The sequence below is a fragment of the Pagrus pagrus genome (assembly GCF_965226575.1).
Source record: "Pagrus pagrus genome assembly, chromosome: 20".
In the NCBI taxonomy this organism is placed as follows: Eukaryota; Metazoa; Chordata; class Actinopteri; order Spariformes; family Sparidae; genus Pagrus; species Pagrus pagrus.
Genome location: NC_140207.1, coordinates 6,531,835 through 6,553,352, shown reverse-complemented (window position 1 = coordinate 6,553,352; position 21,518 = coordinate 6,531,835). Strand labels below are relative to the sequence as shown.

General features: G+C 41.7%; 1 protein-coding gene across 4 annotated transcripts in view; it reads right to left on the bottom strand.

Moving 5' to 3' along the window:
* myo3a (myosin IIIA) overlaps positions 1-16,451 on the bottom strand; it is a 60,185-nt gene extending 43,734 nt beyond the window's left edge. For 3 of the 4 annotated variants that reach the window (XM_084340573.1, XM_084340574.1, XM_084340575.1), the window contains exons 1-3: positions 16,362-16,451; positions 8,197-8,380; positions 5,504-5,638 (exon numbers count right to left, since the gene is read on the bottom strand). In XM_084340573.1, the coding sequence (XP_084196699.1) occupies positions 5,504-5,638; positions 8,197-8,380; positions 16,362-16,390 (348 nt within the window). In that variant the 5' untranslated portion in view covers positions 16,391-16,451. Of the gene's footprint in view, positions 1-5,503; positions 5,639-8,196; positions 8,381-11,818; positions 11,974-16,361 lie in introns of those variants that run through there. The other variant, XM_084340576.1, reaches the window with a different exon arrangement.
* Positions 16,452-21,518: the final 5,067 nt, after the last annotated feature.

Sequence of the window (21,518 nt, the reverse complement as noted above, 5' to 3'; positions counted from 1 at the left end):
GAAAGTGATGCTCGACATGAACATTAATTATTTGAGACGTGGTGAAGACTCAAACCACTGCAGAGTGGAAACGATATATGACCCTTCAGTCATGGTTTGATTGAATTCTTGTGCAGATTAAACCGGATTTCCTACAAAGTCAGAGATATTTATACAAAACGAAGAGGTTTCACACAAATAATCCCAATTTCATAAATGACACCATTAAACTGTGATAGTGATTGTAAAAGCCAATGGGGACATACAAAACAGACAAGAGACTTGGTTAGGGTTCGGACAAGATCATGTTTTGCTTGTTTTGTTAAAAATATAAATGTTTTGGTGCCACAAAGACCTCAAGAGAATGGCAGCCATCTCACAAACATGTACTCTGAAAGTAATGTGACACATATTGTCGAAATGTTGAATGCAACAAATGCAAAGAGCAAATGCAAATGCAAGGCTTAAAAGAGGAGGGGAATGACACCCAGGTGGCTCTCGCTCTTATTCTTAATCTGTCCCTGACTCACTGAGGACTTCATCCTCTTTGACTGCCAGCCAGAAACTCTGGTCTGTTCGGGCCCTATTTACACCTTCAGTTTGATATTTTATTTCACTGGGGCTTGTAGGAGCACATTTATTTAGTATACCCGGAAGAGACCTTTGTTTATTGGTTTATTGTCCAAGTAGCAGACATTGGGCATCCCCTCTAGATTAACATGTTTTTTGTTTATATTGTTATGTAGGCTGAACTGGCCTGTGAGCATTTTACTGCCAGTACCGCCACAAACTAATCATATAAAAGATCTGTTAAGATCCACGACTTACATCTTCTTCTTGAATATTGCGTGAGTTTCTACAGAACTGTTAATTTTCAAAGAAAAAAGCTGAATACATTGAATACTGAGTGGGATGTTCTCCATTACAAATGAATCAGGTGCTTGTTTAGTCATGTAAATGAAAGTAGTCGATCAAAGACGTGTAAAAGAAGCGGATGAAACAGACGTAAAGATGAAACAGACAGGTGCTGACTTTTTTAGTGAACTATCTTTGATGTCCCTGCGAATATAATCCTACATTATATTTTTATTTACTGGTGGATTAATAGAAGTATGGATCATGTCTGCAACACTGAGCAAGCGTGTGTGTTCGTGTGTGTGTGTGCGACCCGCTGGATCACCTCCAGAAAATAACACTACTATTGTTACTGTGGCCTTATCGTTTACACGGGCATAATAGCTGAGGTGTCTACTTTCCGGGACCATTTATTGAAAAGCCTGAACAAGGAATACAATTTTAAACCTCATTGTCAATTAATGACTGCAGAGGTTGGGATACGAGGCCAGGACGAGTCAGGACAGAGACTAATGAGAGTCGGTGCAGGCGGTGTTGGTTTTATTTCTGACTTTCCGAAGGTGTCCGACCAGAAAGCAATGTCTCTGATGGAGATGTCGTGAACTCTTGTAGTAAAAATACAACGCAAACACATCACTTATTTCAACCTTGAATTAATAATCATTACTTGATTGGCTAAATCACAAAGCCATCGCCATTGTTTGAGGTACTTGTACTTTCCTTGACTGCAGGGAAATATTGTACCTCTACTTTCATCTGACAGCTGTAGTTATATTGTAGATATGAAAACATGTGAAAAGATTCAAACATACAATGAATTTAGCCAATTGAACTCCAGACTAGACTGATCTGTTGTCATCTGTAATAGGTGTAGCGCTGCCAGAGCACACTGTAATAACCCGCCGTCAATTTTTTCCTCCGTGAGTAGATAAAATAGTCGTAGTTGTCTGGTCTGCACTTTAAGATCCATTCATCACTACATCGTGAAATGGTTAAAGTTGTCATAATGACGAGCTGGATTAAGTGATTTTTCTCTCCACTCTGTAGCTAGCTAACGTTAACGTCCTTTCATTCATCATTCACTCGTCTGATGGTTTCTTTATCTGCAAAGAATCATTACAAAGCCAGCGTGGTAAATGTTGCCAGCTTGTGCTGCATCCACAACGCCTGCAGAAAATGAACCGCCAGCGTAGCAACAGTTTCCTAGCCTAGCCGTTGAGCTTGACTTCTGTCTCAATGCCGCATTCATTACAATCTACCACATTCAGGATATCGCCTTATATCATTTACCTTGGCTGACTGCTACATAATATTATACAAATGAGTCAGTTTCATGTATGTAAACTTGAGCTGTGGTGTTACATTACCTTCGAAAACACAACCATCGTGCCCATGTCACTGCAAGAAACTAGACCTCTGCTACAACAGTCAAATGCTACTTACACATTGAGTACTTTTACTTCGATACTGCTTTTACGTCTGTCATTCTACTAAATATTTTGAATGCAGGACTTTGCTAAGACACTCTGAGACTCAAATGAACATATAAACCAGGTGTTTGTCTTTTTTTAGTGATGTATTTACAAATGTTTTGTTATAAATATTGTTGATATGTGTCCTGCAAGGTCAACAAACAATGTTTCACAGCAGAGATGAGCAGCTTTTGGTCAAACGTTAACAAAGCCTTCTCCGTGTAAAAGTTATTCTTTAAATACTTTCACTACCAGCATTATTATTATAATTGGTAGGAACAACAAAACAGCAGTAAAAGAACCAGAACAACCATTTTAATTTAGACCTCAAAGTGCAATAAAGGCACAACGTAATGCAATTTCAATTACGACATAGTGATTTTTCATTTTTGCATAATGGAAGAAGAGATCCATCTTTAAAGGTTGAACTAATCATTGGCCTTCATTCAACAGGGTCTTTGGATGAAGCCTGGGAGCCCATAAATGAAATGCACATCCAAATCAGGTTTTTTATTTCCAATTAGAGAATAAAAGTCGCCCCGTGGTTGCTTTCTTTGAAGTATTTTTAACCTCTGTGCGAGCAGAATTAGGCAGTCGTACATGAAAGCCCGCTCATCTCTGCTCACATCCGCTATCATAAATGAGCGCACTACAGAGCCAAAGCCAAAAGCTTGCAGACCCCAAAGAGCGGCTAACAAAGTAGAGGATGCAATTTGTATGAATTCTTGCTCATAATGAGCGGCCTGTTGTCTGCGCAGGGCAGAGAAAGGCTCCTCTCAGCAGAGCTAAAGGATGGAAAATTACAGTTTAGAAAGGAGAGGACAGTAACCATGGTGAATGACCACCTCGCTGCCTGCTTTCCTGTCTCTTCACTGCTAAAACCCCTTCAGAGCACACACACACACACATGCACACACACACACACAAGCCTCTTGCTAAACTGTCAGGCAGTGATTTCCAGCCTCAGGATTAGCCACCAGATTTGGACTGCTGGCTGCAGATTTTTGCAAGGGAAATGTTGAAAATGCATATGTAAACCAGGGAGGAAACAGGGAGTAAACAAAGAAGCAAAGCTGAGCGAACTCCACGAACACCACATTTGGATTTTTACTCAATAAACGAGTCCTATTAACATGATGCAAATCTATCAATCAGACAAATGTCTTTGTTTTCTTATAATGCAGCGTGCGGTCTGGTTATTCAGCATCTTAGATTGTACTTGATATCCTCGCAAAGTAATTGCAGGGTCCTCTAGAAAGGTCAGGAGGAAGGACGGCGATGAAAAGGGAAAGAAACACAAGCTGGAGAGGTGAAAACTATCTACTGGGTTAGCATAACACGGCTGCTGTTGATGCAAAGCCCAATGAGCTTGGATTACAGAAATATGGACACTCTGTTCCAGCACTGCTGCGCCTGATAATAGAGAAAAAGGAAACGAACAATGTGGAACAAGGTTGAAAGAGACGCACACTTCTTTCAGAAAAACATTTCTTTGTTGAGAGCAAAGCAAATGCATATATACAAACACACAACTCACTGAAGGCTGAAAAATACATACAACATGAATGTCTCCCCTTTTCTGTACCCTTTATGTTAGCTGGGCTTTGCCTGCGCTGGGAAATAGATTTATTTTTCCCTTTATTAGCTCCTGCAATGATATTTTTGTATTAGTATTTTATACCGTATATACTAACCCTGTCCTGCATAGTGTTGTGACATTCAAATTCTGCTTCAAGCTACGATACGATATCTTGTTTGAGCGGGCTTTGGATGACGACTTAGCTTTCTATCCATTGTTTTAAATTAGTCCGCATACGTACAGTATCTGTGTAAAGAAATGACCAGAGATGTTGCTTCTCACATCTGAAGTTGCTAATTAGATTGTAAATAATGACTGGCACACGGAGGAGGAAGTCTTGACCCAGATATCTGTTATCCCGACACATTGGCCATCACCCCCAGAGGCTAAATCATTCATGTCTGATGATATTCGTACCAGATTTCATGGCATTAGCCATTCAGACATTTCACTCACACATTTTCACAGAAATGCCAACCCTATGGTGGCTTAAGGAGATCAGAAAAGGTGTTTGGATTCATCCTCTGGGGACCATGAATGTCTTTACAACGTCTCATGACAATGGCTGTTGGAGTAGTGGATGTTGAGACCAACACTGCCCTCCCTTAAGCCATGAAGATAACGTGACTAAAAATGCTACGCTACATTCTTCAGAAACACTCCGTCAGAGACCTTTACGTCCACAGCTGAGTCAACTCTGCCACCACTCTTTCTTATCAACCCTCCTCAAGTGTGCTGTTTGTTTGTTTACCGGACGTCTCCAGGTTTGCGCTGCTCTCTATCAAAGCCTGGGCATAAATTACATGGTCGGAAAGTCAAAAGTCAAAAGGAAACCCACGTCTGCCATCGTGTTTGACCCCACCAACACTTCTCCTCCTCTGAGGTTGACCTCCATTACATGTCTGTCTGGAGTTTGACATTTGGAAAGGGCTACAGCAGGTATATGAAAGATGGAGAACCGGGCAGCTGGAGGCGAGGCTTTTTTAGATGTTCAGAAAGCAGCTGTGGCAGCAAGGTCCCCTTGAACTTTGTCAGAAAATATCACAAGTACACACCTGCATGAAACCACTTCTGTGTGTCAGCAGCAAGAAAACACTCTTCAAGTCAAATGCAGTAATGTTTCTGATTTTAAATTGGGCCACTATAGATGCAGTCACCAATTTATCCTTTCCACCATTTTATCATGTTCTACCTAAAATCCAAAACAAGAGAAATCAGCTACAAGAGATATTTGTGCTCCAGGCTTTTAAGTATCTCAAACTGACGCAGTAAGACAGCCCCTGCACACAGAAATCCCTGCTCTCAGCAGGGTGTCCACGTCACGCGAGCTAACCTCACCCCAACACATCCAGGTTGTTGACCTGCGACCAAATCCCTCCGGTGGCCTGCAGGTAAACTCCTAGACTGCCCGTGTCGGCTTAAAGTGTTGCATAATCCCTGGCCAGATTTGGTCACCGCTGCATATACCTGGCGAGACGTGCCGTGTGAATCGGACCTTTAATCTGCAACTGTACGCTTTTATGTCTGCACGGTGCAGCCACGGCACGCAGGCGATTGGTATTCTCAGTCAAATACATGGGTTGTGGCTTCTCCATTCAAATATAACAACAGTTCCTACCTCCAGCACCAGCCACAGCTGATCCCCACATTTCACATCCTTCTTGTAGTACATCCCGAAGAATTTGACAACATTGGCGTGGTCGGAAAGAGCTTTGAGGATGTTGTACTCCGCTTCGATCTCCTCGTCGATATCCTGAAAAGCAAAGACACACAAAGAGTTTAGCAACCATGTTTCTATCCTGCTTAAGAGATACCAAAAGAGGCAACAGAGCTAATGGTGGCGATACTAGCTTTAGCTTCTGGACAAATATAACAAAGGTCTACACGCTTTAAGACACTTTAATGCAGCATTCTTAAGTATTATATCTTTAAAGCTCAACAATTAACATGTTATGTTTTACAGATTTAAATCAGTGCAAAAACGATTAGATTATGTTGCCTTTGCCTTTGTAAATAAACACTTCTCTGAAGTCTGTTGCTGCTGTTGTTATTATGAAGTCTTCATCCCGTACTCTGGATTTAATGTGGGTGAAAAGGGCAAATCCAGGACATCTTAATTACAGCAATTATTGGATACGCTTTAACTTTACGTTGCAGCCCTACAGTGTGATTAATGCTAACAAGACAGGGGCATTTTACATGCAAAATCCAGCTGCTGCATATTTAATTTCAAAGGTATACGCATCTATTTTCACCACAGAAACAAATTATCCAGCATTTTATGTCTTTATTTTAAAACTTACTAAGTGAATTACTGTTGAATATTTTCAACTGTAAGAGAAAAGTCAGAAATACATAATTTTCTGAGAAAGAAATATGGCGTTGAGTCTCTCATGACCCCTCCGAACTATCTTGCAACCCCTTCATAGGGCTCTGACCCCACGTTGAGGACCACTTCTCTGCTGCATATTCAACAGCTGCTGCAAAAAACAAAATCTCAGGGGACTTTTCAATATAGTCGTACCAGCCTATACATGAAATAATCAACCCGGTGATTAAAATGATGGTCCTCACAGACTAGTGGTCTGTAGATAATCATTTCTCAATAATGAGAAACAGCAACAAATTCACCAAAGACTAATGAGACTTTTTATTAGCATGAAGGCTGGATTTAATAGATGAAAATGGCTGCTCATTAGAGCTGCTAAATAAGCCATACAGTTCAGTGTACCTTCATAAATAGACAACAGAGGAGGTGTTATCATTTTACAGGAAACAAGGACACCGTAATATGAGATTAATGATGATTCCTGTCTGTAATTGTTCTTCAGAAACAGTGATCTTTGCAGAAGTAAGATGTTGGTCACCGCTCTTTGCCCAGTAATGGTCTGTGCTTGGTAAATTTTGCTTTACTGTAGAAAAACCATCTCTGCTTTATAGGATGGATCAAGGATCAGTCCCACGCTGCCAGAGAAACATCATGCATCTCTGCTCTGTGTCAAAATGTTCTTGCTTTAGGCCAAATGTGGTTTTGGCTCAATGTTTAAACGCTGCGCAAGCAAAAGAGCCACGAAACGATGAGAGTGCTGCCATGATACATCCCACAGATGATGAACAATTCGTCAGAAGCAATTTGCAGAAATAATTTACTGATGGTTGTAGACAGAAACCATCAGCAACGTCCTAAACGTCCTGTGCAGCGTGGAGTTTATCTTTCCAGTGAGTCAACCGCTCTGCTGATGTTGTATCAGCTCTTCCAGAGATCTGTCAACACACTTTCCAGGACTTTTCACACCTTCCCCACCTATTAAACTCCTCTGTGTGAAAGGGCTGCATCCTCTCTTGAAGGTCTAACCGTTGTAATGTTGCAGGAATGTTGAGCTTTATAGGTCGGACCTTTCAATTGTTTATAAGTGTGTTTCTTTCTCTCAGTGAACATGCAAAGTTGAGTAAACGTGATTTGTGATTGGAAAAGACAGTCGGCACGGTTGTGGGTTTGTTAGGTTTAGGCACCAAAACAACTTAGTTAAGTTGAGGAGAAAATACTTTAGATTAAATTAACGTTGAGAGATGTAACTTCTGTAAGTACGTACTTTATGTTACACAAGTTTTGTCATTTACGTACATTGACTGACTTACGTAACATAACTTAAAAAGCAAGAATCAATCTTGATGCTTGGTCAAACTCAAGACGCAATCCCCAAGTCTCTGCAGGGACGATGACTATCATCAACCTCAACCACCCCTAGATTAAAACTTTTTTTCCATGCTCAAGAAAACGCTGTGAAAGTGCCCTCTCGGAGGCCCCTATGGAAGATAAAACATGATAAAGGGCCTTCTCCTAACTATAAATGTGTATTTTTTTCACCCCTGCCCCTCAAACATCTGACTAGAGGTCGCTTCAAGAAGTGAGCCTAGAGGGGTAACAACTGCATCAAACCGAGAAGGGTAGGGCCAGGCTGCAGTATCTGACACATTGGGAGTGCTGATTTTTATCACATCAGGGTTGTGGACTGCAGCTCGATATGACTGAGAGGATAATAAGTAGAAATTTACTGCCTGAACAACTGGAAGCAAATAGAAAAATGAACTAAAAGCAGGATGGATGCAAAGAGACAAAATGGTAAAACGCATCACAAGCTTATAGCTGCCTTAACAAGCACAGACTACACCACATGTATGGCACCGAGTTCAGTCATTATCCAACTTTATATAACGCTAATAGTCGTAGAAGTAGTATATAACGTGAGATCTGTGCCTAAATGAAACGAGCATCAACTTCTGTATCGAGTCATTTAAACAGAAACTCACATGGATGGGATCGAGTATCTTCACAGCTGCTTTACTCCCATCGATCTTGTTGAGCACCTTGTAGACTTTTCCGTACGTCCCTTTCCCGATCGTCTCGATGATTTCCCAGGTGTCGGTGGGATCTGGAAAGTTGTCGAAGACAATCGATTTCCCTGATTGTGGAAACATCTTCAGGAGAGATCTCCTGTGAAAGAAGAGAACATTGGTCCCGTTAGAGAAGAAGAAGAAGAAAGTGGCAGCTGAGGGAGAACAATACGAACTGCAGTCGGCACGGCAGGCTGATGTGCTTATACTGATATTAATCCATCTGAGAACTTAGTAAACATATTAGTCAAGAGCTCGGCTGAAGGAGTCTTAAAGCCCAAGTGCACGAGTACATACTAACAAAACAAAAGAGGTGGTATCACCTGCCAAGTAATAGTTTCACTATACAGAAGTGTAACCAGATGAGTGGCTTGTCTCGTTTTCATGCTGGTTTGTTTGGGATTTAAACTGGAAGCACATCAAGAGTTTAACAAGAGGATAATCCAGTGGTAGCCGGGCAGCTGGGGGTTAACTTTGGGCGTTTGGGGCTTTAACACTTTAGTAACACTCTCCTATAGTAAAAGCAAACATATACCAACAAACATGAGAGTAAATAAGCTGTAAAACTCAGAAATACAGGCAGTAAACGTGTTCACCTTCTTTTACACTTCACAGCCTTGTAGCTGTATCAGTTGGATCTTTGTTCGTGGAAACAGACTTTTGAAGTGTGATAAGTTACTGTCAGAGTATCATGTCGCACTGTAAGTCAAAACTCTCAGCAACGTCTTTATGTGAAGAGACTCGTTCGTGTCCCAAATGACTGGGAATGCAATTATTTCTGGGATTCCAGTCGGACTGCATTTAACACGATTTAGCTACATGCTCGATGCAGATAAATGATCATACAGGATTACACTGTTACAATGCTGGATTACTGACTCACAGCGTTGTATTTTTGGGAGGTTTTTAAAAGCAAAACAAACACTGATACACAAATATTCATGTGGATATTGAGACTAAATGTAACAACCCTTCATGCGGCAGCTGTTAAAAATGAATCTCAATGTGTTATTTAAGCCTTTAGAAACTTTTAAAACTGTGTTCTGTGATAACTTTAAAAAAAAAACAGCAACTTGTAAAAGTCAGTTGCAGGACTGAGGTGTTTTTTGCTTCACCTCTTGATTTGTTTCTTGTCTCTGAACTCTCAAAGGGACGTGTGAGTCAGTGTCAGTGAGTGTGAGTCAGACAAAGCAGAGAAAAGTTTCAAAGTAAACAGCAGACGTCTGCAAATGTAATTCGTTTTTCTGTCCGAAGTCACAATGAAGTGTTTCCTCTACGATCATTCAGGAGTGGTGGACGACCACAGTGAGAACATTTCCACCACAGCGAGATTAAATGGTAAACTGAATGACCCAAATAACAAAACAAAGCAAAAAACTATAGGACTACGTAGCAGCCCTTTAATCATGATCAAGTAACACTGTGACCAACAGAGATTAGCATGGAACAAATACCAAGAATAAACCTTCCCAGGTCATGAAACAATTAGAGAGGAAACACTGCAATGCAACAGTACAAACAAAGAAACAACAAGGTTGTATGTTTGCATGTAAATGTGCAGAGGAAAGTTAATCAGATAACCAAATGATCATGTGAGACGAAACAATGCTGAATCCTGCACAACCACCTCTAAACACACTTTTCATAAAGCCTCACGATTTGCATTGGAAACAGAAAACCAACATAAAAGCATAATAAAATATTAAACAAAACAAACTTACATTGCTCTCTAAATAAGACTTGGAACATGTTTGCGAAAAGTAATTAATCCATTTCTGTGCAAAAGGTGAGCGTGAGAGCAGTGTGGTAGGGCCGGCCTGGCCTCGGCTTGGCTGTGAGTGTGAACCACGCAGCAGGAGGAGCTAACAGGAGCTAATCTCACTAGCAATTCCTCTGCTGCCATTGGAAACCATCTCTAAGTGGTAGAAGATACGGCAGGATTAGCAGGAATTAGGCACCGTTGCAGCGTGAGCCTTTCCCTATATAGATGCCCATTCATACACAATAGGAAAAGCTGGTTAGAGGCGCTAAGCGCACAGTGCTGTTCAGGCACCACTCCTCTTTTTTATTACCACTTTATTCATGTTCGCGGAAGATTAGCTCCAAGCGTGCCACCTTACAGTCTCGTCCCAGCAGTTATTTTATCTTAAGTTATGATTATCATGATGATTTTAAATCAGTTTGACTGAGAAGAAATCAGTCCAGAGTGAGATAAAAACTGGCAAACAAAGATATTATCAGTCATCGCGTATGCAGAGCAATTAGACTCCCATACATGCATCCTCATGTAGGTAATTGCACCTGTGTTAGCCTAATGTACAGTGTCTAAGTAACCTGCAGTCGTCCTCAATAATACATCGCTGCCTCTATATGTGACAACATGCTGTGACACATGAGACAGGAGAGCGAAACCAAAGGACACACACTGGACACCTCCAACAGGAGCACAGGCTGCAGGGAAATAACCCCTTAAAGGAGACAGTGTGTGTGCGGCTGTGTGTCTGTGTGTGTGTCTGTTTGCATGGGGTTACCTAACCCTGTGTGCCCTGGGGCGCCGGCTAGCTGTCACTCTCGGTTAGTTGTCTAGGGGATGTGGCATTAACCACAGTCTGTGTACAAGCGCACAAATAATGAAGCGCACATGTATAACCGAGCGTGTTTACTGTACGGACAGACGCACTACGGTGGTTTTAAAAGAGAGAATACAGATTTTTATGATGTCAAACCAAAAGATAAATTACAGTCAAAAGGTCTTCAGTGGAAATCTACTCTTTGACGCGAGGGCAGAGGTCTGGACACTCGAAGCACTTAGAGGGAAACAGAAGATCCTTTTGGCTCAAGTGGACACCGGCATGGACTAATCTGTGACGCTGATGAGTGGGTTAAAGTTTCGGCTTAACCTTGGCACGAGATGACTGCTTGTCTACAAGCCATGATAATCCGTCTCGCTGGGAGAAAGACCGGAGTCAATAAGTACAATACTTTCACTGAGAGCACACAAGTTTTGAGATGCAAATGGTTTAAAGATCCTCAAGTTTACATCATGAAGAACAATCCTGTGTTGCAAATAGTAATTAAAGTATAAATACAGTTTGTTCATGAAACACTGACTTCTTTCAAATCTCTACTACTGCTCAGCAAACAAATAGCACCATAACCTCGTCACACACTCTTTACAAATCATTGCGATGATTAACAAATATTTAAATATCCACGTTTACTGACCTTTGATTGATGAAGATGAAGATGAAGATGGTGAGAGGGAACAAAGCCGACAGGACCGCATAAATGTGATGGGTGAAGCATAGATTTAGACTCATACAGACATGCAAAGAAACACACAATGTATGTACAGGTATAAACACACACACACACACAGCATCAACAAAAATGTGCTCAGCCACTCCCAGAGCTTTGCAAATGAGAAGTCAAATGAGGCAGCCATAGTTACTGTTTAACCAAAGAAGCGGATGCACACACATTTTTTAGGTCAGCCGAGCAAAATGAGAAGAATATTTAGTGAAATAAAAATACTTACTTTTTTTAAAAGTGTATTTACATGCTTGAGTTTCAGTTGTAGATGATAGCATTAGCAACCAAGAGCAGGGTTGTAGTTCCTGTGAGCCCCAACCTCCTCTGCCATATATTATACATCAAGGATATTGCACAGCATACCAAAGTTATTAAGCTTGTCGTAATTAGTTTAAGTAATTAGTTTGTAGCATCCAGTGGCCAGCAGCCGATGAGTCTGATAAGTGTCATAAATTAGCCTGCAGAAGAAGACACGCTAACAACAGGCGAGCGCGTGGACGGCAGCGAGGAGCGAGTCAGGTGTAACAGGCCATGACTGCACTGGAGTGCTCTCAGCATCGCTGAGCAGTGTCCCATTACACAAGGCACGGCTGGGGAAAGAGCCGCCGTGGGGCCGAGCCAGAGGTGGACTGAGAGTTCAGGTCAGAGACTGATGATACCTGCAGCTCGGTTCAGATGAATTCGGTTTGTTAAATGTAGCATTTTCACATCAAGGAGACCCTTTCTAGGGATCTAGGCCTAACTGTTCAACAGGATGTGCCCTGCTGAGCTTATTTAGCTTCCCAACTTAGCCACATTTTCCTTAGCTGTTTAGCTTACCTGGCTAACCACAATTCACATTTTGACAAGAACTGTTAGCAAGCTTAATACTCTCACATCAGCATTAATTCAGCACTTGTTTAACTTGCTAACACACAAGCTGTTAGCAAACTGAACCACTATTTCCCCACCTGTTTAGCTACACAAGAGCTATTAGCAATCTTAATGCTCTCAAACCATCAGCGTTGTTTCTCTAATTGTTCAGCTTGCTAACGCACAAGCTGTTAACAACCTAATGCTCTTAAACCATTAGCAATATTGCCACACTTACTCAGCTTGCTACACACTTGCTAAGGTTGCTAAGCTCTTAGCAAACTAAACTACTATTTGCACACCCTTTTCGCAAGCTAAACACTCGCATAATTTTCCCACCTGAGTAGCAACACATGAGCTATTAGTAAGCTAAACACTCACCAACTGACTAGCATAATTTTCCCACCTGAGTAGCTAGCTAACAAATCACATTTTAGCAAATTGAATGACTATTTCCTTAGGCTAGCCTACCTGTTTAGCTACACATGAGCTTTTAGCAAGCTAAACACTCACCTGGTATTTTTATATTTCCACACCTGTTTAGCTTGATAACACACGAGCTGTTAGCAAGCTAAAACACTAGCATTATTTCCACAATTGCTTCTGACTACTCAAGAGCTTTATGGTCTCAAACCATTAGCATTTTTCCACACTTGTTTCCAAGCTAAATGTTAAAATGCTAACACACCAGCTGATAGCTCCAGACTTGATAGTTTTGCACGTTTAGAGGAGGTCTTAATTTTGAGAATCGTTGTGGCTAGTAATGCTAATGATGCGCAAAGTCTGTTGATTACTTGTCTTGCACTTGTGTCCTTTGTCTACATTAAAGATAAAACATGACAATGCAAATAAAACTTTGAAACTTTGCCCAGTTACGTCCATTAACGTTGTCTTCATGTGGTGGGAGAGTGAGATTTCATGCAGCTATGACTCTTTCTGCAAACTATTGATTTTGCTCAAACTGTCAGAATAATTGCTCAAGCATTGAAGCTGTTAATTTATCATAGAGACGAACAGATGGCACAGTGATTGTTTTCCCCTGCACACTCGGAGGCATTTCTGCCTCACAGAGAGGAAAAAAATCCTCACTGAACAGTCTTGTTCTTTAACAAATCAGCATAAAACTATTAGATCTGTGTATTCACCTAATTGTTGTTGCTCCAACTTTATCTCAACATTTTAATTCTGAAAAATCGAGTCGTATAAAACCATTTACATCATTGTACTCGGTGTTATTCTCTAGAATAATAAGTGAAAAGATACTCAGTCATGTTTATCAGAGGTGAAGGCTCAGTCCCTTCCAGTCGGAGGAAAGTCCAGTTGGTCAGTAAGTTGAAGTGACCTCTCCTGTCTATGTTGTTCCTGTGCCATGTAACATGACCCCAATTTGCAAGGAAGCATGTAATAGCAGGTTGAACTCCTCTGGAGACCTTGCATGGCTGAAATATTGATGGCAGTTGCTCAGAATGACACATATTTGGCTTCGGTTGCTCCTAACTGCTGTGCTTTTTGGCTTTTTACCCCTGACTGGAGGACTAACAGCCAATTATTTCATTGTATTTCTACTTTTTTTTAGGAGTGAGGTGCAAACAAAGGACTCAAAACTCAAAAGGTTTATGAGCATAAGAATACAGGTATCGACGTATTGAAACAAACCGCTATCTCAACCTATACTCACACTGCATTGTTCGATTTTTATATCTTAACAAGACCATAACATGTCGAAAATCTGATAGATAGCGTCCAACTTGTTTTTAATTTTCACTGGAAAGAAGAGGGAGATTTAAAAGAAGGTTGAGAATCAAATGGCTGATGAGAGGATCTAATTTTTCATTTTTATAAGAAGAACTACAACAGGTCCGGGTCCATAAAACCTCATCAATCTCTCTGCTTTGGGGACGATAATAAATCTGGTGGCGAGTGATGTCTCTGTCCGTTACAAACGCACTGCGAATCTCATCTCAGTCCTCATCTCAGACCTTTTATTGATGACCCCCCTCGCCCTCCGTCCGGGAGGGACCCCTTCAGCACATCCTCCAGGCTTTGGATGCAGCAGCAAGGCGCCCTCATTTCCTGCTCCGCTGCTTTACAAATGACTCCTGGAAGCTGAACCAAGACCAAGGGATGGAGACGCACTGATGGTCATAATAGCCATATGATTAGAGCGGGCAAAGGTCCAGCTCAGTGTGCAGACTGGACGCAGCTCCCTGGTTTTCTAAAACTGAATAATAATAAGATAAATTATGGGTTTTAGTCCTTTTTTTGACATCTGACAGTGAATAAGTGGTTGTCATTGTTTTCGTCCAGGCAGAAATATGTCGATGAAACATATTCATGGTTCTCAGAGGATGACTTTTTAAGACTTTGATGATCCCCTGACTTTTACTCTAGCGCCACCATCAGGTTGACCTTTGTGGATTTTCATCGAAATTACAGCTACTGGATCGATCGCCATTAACATTTGGTACAGATATTCCTGATGCCCAGAGGATGAACCCTAATGATTACAGTGATCCTCTGACTTTTCCATTTAGCATCATCATTATTATTATTCTCATGATCCCCTTGACTTTATCTCCAGCGTGACCAACAACTTGAAATTTGAAGTATTAAATAAAACGACCCGACAGCACAAATTGACGTTGCCCTTTGGATGAAGTGTGATCATCAGATTGTGATACCTTACTGAACCTTTTCAATCGCCATCAAAAGCTCAGATTTACCTGCTGAAAAACAGGTAGCATTAGGTTATGAGCATGCTAGCATACTGGTGCTAGCATTAACTGTAGCTTAAAGGATTGCAACTAGCACAGCCATACTCTTGTTTGTGAGCTACTCCAGAGAGAGAGGTACAATTAATTGCTTCCTGCATAGATTGTAGAAAAGATAAAACACCCATCGGCCCGATGACTTCGGGTAGGAATTTCAAGCGGCCATGTTTTTCTGACTCTATCAGATAAATGGCAAATGGTATTCTGATGAAGTCAGAAGATGTCCAACGGGACTGTTTACGTAAAAGCCGTTGACATTGACTGATGATGTTTGAGTGTCTCGAAGACTCGTCCCATTTTATAGAGGGAGATTTCAACCACTACCCCTCGTAACTCTGTCCTGAGGGGCAACAGCACACCTGGAAATGAGTGGTAGGGGTTCAAATTGGCATATAAAAGTCACTACTTTGATCATCGCTCTACTAAAATCGTTCTTTCCAACATGGAAACAGAAACAGTTATAAATAAACCTTAATCTCAGGGTTGTGCAGCGTCTTTTACATAGTCTTTCCAGAAGTTTGCTCGTCTTTTGCCACGTACTGTATGAAATATTGGATGATAACCGACGTGCGACATGCAGCCGAATGTGTGACGTGTTACATAAGCAGTTAATAGGCTTAATTTCCTGACAGGTAACCTACATACTGCTCTGCTTCTCACCCACCGATCAGCCGCGAGTCTCAGCACCGTGAAGAATCATCCTCTCTGAGTGACGTTGTGCCCCGTGAGATATCTCATCTTATGAAACACATGATTAAATAATCCTGCTCACATACTTTAGGGAACATCATGTCCTTCTACTGTAGTTTCTCAGTTAAAGCAGGTTGTGACAGCGTCAGAAACTGAATTTTCAGGAAATTAAGATCCTTTTTAAAGGAAGTATTTGAGACAGAGGAAATTATATTTGCTAAACCTCAAACAAACACACACAAAAAAGCTTTGTTGCCTCAAACATACACAAACACAAGCTTCTACAATCTGATTTCCATCGCTCTCTTCAACAGATCCATCGGAGCTGCGTCGTTTTGCACTTTATCATCCGTTAGCGAATCATCCAAAGCTACCTGAAGACATTAAAACACAACAACGAAGCCTGATACTTAAATATTAGTGTCGTAAACATTTAAGGAACAAAAAGTGTCTTACCTGAAATTAAAGTAGCTGCGTTCACACATGTTTTCAGACCTCTACTGTGCTGACAGGTAATGTGGGGAATGAGTTCAGGCTTCAGCGCCGTGTTCGGGGGGTTGAGAACAATTATGTTGTTGAAAACTAAGTGGCACTGAAATGACAAGCAAGACACTTAGCTTTGTCTCTTGTAGCCCACTCACTGAACTCTGACTGTACTGTTATTACGCGTTGTGTCATAAACGTGTCAGGAAAAGTGAATTTTCTTGGCTTCAGACAGAAAAAGATTAACGCTGGGTTATATAACTGTGTTACACAAGAGCTAATCGCTTTTTTTTTTTTTTTTAATCAATACCTGTAAATTCACAGAAAACGTAAGAAGTGAGATGAACACAGCAGGCGATAAATATTTACATGAGCTCAAACTGCAGATCTGCTGCAGCGGTGGTGACACGCTGGTTTGAAGGGCAAGCAGCAGTTCATGAGGGCTGATTGATAAGGACATTGATTAACACAGACGCTCCCTCATTGTGTGTGTGCACATGTGGGAATCGATATCAGGCTCGTATCGCTCCTGACATCAACACCCAGCCGACCGGGGCCCTGAGCTGTCCCGCACCGCCATTACAAGGTTAATACCAGCCTGAATGACTTCACTGAGGTTGGATCTGTGTTTTATTTCTCCAGGGTTTGTTTCTGAGGCACGCCTGATTAATATATGTATTCAGACTGTTTCTGCAAACCACTGATACTTTAAATTTGTACGTTTGAATCTTTTCCTGTTGTTTTGTTCCTAAACTTAACCAGACCATAAACACAGCATTTCCCACAACATAAAGGAAACTTAAAGTACGTAAAGTTTCAACATATCTGTGTTTTTTTTACTTTTAAATGTTTATTTTATCTTGAGACACAATATTTAAGTGTTGCTCTAAAGGAAAAGACGATGTGACATTTGCAGAAAATCCAAATTTCAACAGAAAACCGCGGCTGTAAGGGTCGTTCCCGCGCTCTGCCTTGTAATCTGTGACAGTTGGCCATCCTGGCATTGAACGTAGCTTCAGTGTCTGTTAATCGTGCTAAGCTAACGCCAGGACAATCCAAAGGGAGTCTATGTACTCTCCACTGCGAACTCTGTGGATGCTATTATCAGTTAACCCGATCTAGATGGTCACAACAGTTTGGATATCGCTAACACCAGGACAGAAGAGTACACAGATATTAGTTTACTCTCCCTTCAACTTGTAATATATACAGCAAGTATTACGACAATTTTAATGTTTATAAACCTAGATTTGATGGTTATTTATTTTTATTATGACACAGGTTGGATTATATTTATTGTTAAAGCTCACAAAACAATACTTGAAGATTGGTGGATACATTCTTATTCACTCGTCTATTTCAACCTTTAAAACACGCAACAATAAAACAGTTAAATGCAACATAATTCAATACGAAATGCAATTATTACAGATTTTCTCAGAAAGAAGAAGATCGTAGCTGCTGCACTTTGCACTATATATCTTTTCATGGTAATGTGAAAGCAGAGTGCCGTGAAGCTTTGAAGCCATCATTCTCAGTTAGATCATCAGCACAGTGACTACAGTTTGCCTTTATAGAGCAGTATGTTGTGTTGCTGACCTACACGAGCTGAATGTTGTTGACTTAAACACCTTCCTGTGTACACTACTGCTAAAACAATCCATACAAACAGTATATAACAGCGCGCCATTGTCCCCTTGTACTAATTACACGGTCATACTCCGAAGCGCAGAGTGAAATAACGGCACGGTGTCGGACACAATCAGGCGAAATCAGAGATCACTTCAAGGAGATTTAAGGAGGCGACGCTCTGATTGTTGATTCCTCTGTGATGCAGATCAGTGGACGGCTGGCTGGGTCTGCAGCACCCGAGTCGACTCCGTCTGTGAAGACTGATTGAATAAGGCTACTGATGAGGCCATTGTGGCCGTAGGTACGTGGTGTGAATGCCTGACAGGCCCCCGTCAATGACTGGCTGCCATTGTGGCGAACCACTGGGCCGTGACTTCCCCAGCTGTGGTATATATAGCATATCATGAGCCACTTAAATGAGTATCGGGATTGTGCAGTTGATCGAAGGATCATTAGGATTTCATCGGTGCGACCGTATACATGCACGAAGCTTCATTTTCAGCTGATCGACGACTTTGTACATTAAAACGTTTATAGAAACGTTCTGGGATCCTGAGAGTTCATTTGTATTCTCATCCAATTTTCCTTTCCTCTCTCGTTTGTACAGAGGACAACGCCGTCTAAAGCATTTCACCTCGTTCGCTGATTATTTAAGCTGTGCGAAGACAAAAGTGCCTCGAGGTGAAATTGGGCAGAAAAAGCAGAATTGTTTGCATAAATTTGTTCAGTTAAATGCGACGGGGAGGAAAAACAACTCGACACACGGCTAATCTGACTGAAAACAGAGGAGGTGCTCACGACACTGGCTCGCATGTGATGCTAATGAATTTGTCGCAGGTTGTGTGATGTTGGAGTCACGTGAACGACGGTGTATTTATAGCAGCCTTTGATATACAAAATTGAATTCTTGTTCAGATGTCTATAATTGCCAGATCTTAACACGGGGGGGCTTCTTTGAGACACTTGTTCGTCGCGCCCTCTGCAGCAGCAGCTGTCGATTTAACCTGTTTAAAGGAGGCAACATTTTAATTTGTGGTTTCAGTCAATTAGTTGTAGGTTTTAAAGGTGTTATTTGTAAAATATGGCCAACAACTGCTGCTCTTTGCTTGCAATCCTTGGCTAAATAGCTCATGGCTCAGTTAGCCGTGGAGCCACTTTGCAGTAGAGTTTCTCTGGACCGGGACCGAGGATCACAGGGGGTGTTTGATGGGCCACGGGGCTCAGCTCTTACTGGATTTGGCAGTCTGACATGAGAGTGACCACGGCTTCACACCGACCGACTTTGACCGAACACAGTCTCCAAGATCGGTCAGTTTGACCACAAGGGAGTATGACTTTGTGGACGAGAGGACGCCGCAGGCAGGGACACTAAAGGCTTGTGGAGGCAGAGGAAGGACACAGTGGTGAAAAGGTCAAGTAAAGCCAGAGCATTTTCACATCTTACGCTGAGAGTTGTGGATTTATTTCATCCAAACCAGAGGTGATTGTGGGAAAACAAACCGACAGTGTGTTGAGTGGAGATATTTCACTCAAAACCACAAACGTCAACCTCATAATGGCGCTAAAAAATGTCAGGGAATCACCAAAGTCACTAGGATTCATCCTCTGGGAACCATGAATGTACGTATTAAATTTCATGGCAATCCATCATGTAGCTGTTGAGATATTTCAGTCTGGACCGACCAACATTACAGTCACAGAGCCAAGAAAAACAATTCAGTAAGTCACTTGGTGCATTAAACAAAATGGGAACAACAAACTGTTTTGACTTTTTCCCTCCCCACAACCCACTCAGTACAGTCAGCAGGGTTCATGACACGGCGCTGACTCGCCCCAACCGTGACTCATCACCAAAAACAGTCGGTCCTCGTCCCCACAGGGAGACGAGTTGTATAACGTCCTGATGCAAATGCCCTCAGTGTCTTTTCAGTATTCATTCATCTCCCCAGATTTTTACATATGTCGTCGTGACTGTGTGTTTTCATCCGTGCATCCCTGGAAGTCCTGAAAGTTTACTTTGATTTATCGAAGGCAACAGCATCAAAACAAAACTGAGCTTTCGTGTTTTCAGGGGTGTAAAACAGGTGTTTTTCACAACTCAGTGAAGTTTTGGTTTAATCTCGGTGATATCTTTGGTGTTTAGCGATATGTTCTGTCGTGCTTTGGCTCCGTTTATCCCACAGATCTTTATTTTTACTAGATTTCTGTCACAGAAACACTGCACAAAAGGAAGATAACAGCAGGGGATGTAAAAACATTAATGGCTTCCTCTTCGGCTGAGCTGTAGTGTTAGTTAGTTTAGCCTCTCGTTAATGTGTAGATGCTTGCTTCCTTTTGCCTGCTGATATGTTGTAGTCTGGTAGAAAGAAATAGCACCTACATTAAACTGCTACCGTGATGCACTGGGGCCCAAAAAATACTTTTTCTGAAGTTTGTGGAAGGCAGACATCTCTACTGTCGACTGGCAGCTCACACCAAAACAAATCTAAATGGCTGAAAGGCACTTCATCTACTAGGGCAAATATATATTCATGCATCAGATTTAATGCTAACTACTCTGCTGTTCTTCATTTTCAAACAGGTTGCTGCTAGTTTAATGACATCTTTAACAGGTTTGACTTTGAGTTCGCTCTCTTGAGTATTACTTTGAGTTTACTTTTGCCTTCCTCAGCTTATTTCCGCAGAGCTGGAGTTCCCTGATGGAGCAAACATATTGAACAAACTGATAAAATTGAATCAGCTTTTTGCTCCATATGGCTGCAGACGCTCTCCCATGTTTCGGTAACAGCGCTGCCAAGTTCAGCTGGAGATTCACAGCCGCGAGCAAACACAACCCACCTCTTGGAAAAAAATCACAAAGCACATTTTGCTGCGCAGAATATCAATGCACGGTCTGCAGAAGGGACGGGAGGTGCGAGGGGAACCTGCAATGTGTGAAAACAACAGACGGATTCATTGGGAAAAGCCACCACTGTGTAATTAACATCTGTTGTCATAATAGAGGTCAAGCAGGAGAGAATACACAGAAAAAGCCCAGCTTCCCCTAATCGGACTGAATCCCTCCTTTCCAAAAAAATACACCCAGCTGAGACGAGGGCCGTCACATCATTTTGCACAGACAATGTGTGGCGTGCAATCACCATCGTACTCCAAAGTGTATCTTTCTCACCAAGCGCCGGCTTCCAGTGGGCAATACAAGACTATTATCACGGCAGACGGTCAGAGCATTTCCCCCGCGGCCGAACCGCCCATCTATCTGTGTTTCCAGATAATATGACAGCTATGATCGGCGGTTAATGGCCAGTGGCGTTTTAGTCATTTCACTCCTCCGCTTTCCCCCTTTTTTTTTCTCCCTCTTTACTTCCACTTTTATCCTCTATCATTAACCCTGCTGGAGAAGTGTGACTGAGTCATCCCACCTGAGAAAGCCTTTCTCATGAAAAGAGATGGCGCCCACTCCCGTGTGTTTTGGCGGTGAACAGAATCAAAATCATCCAC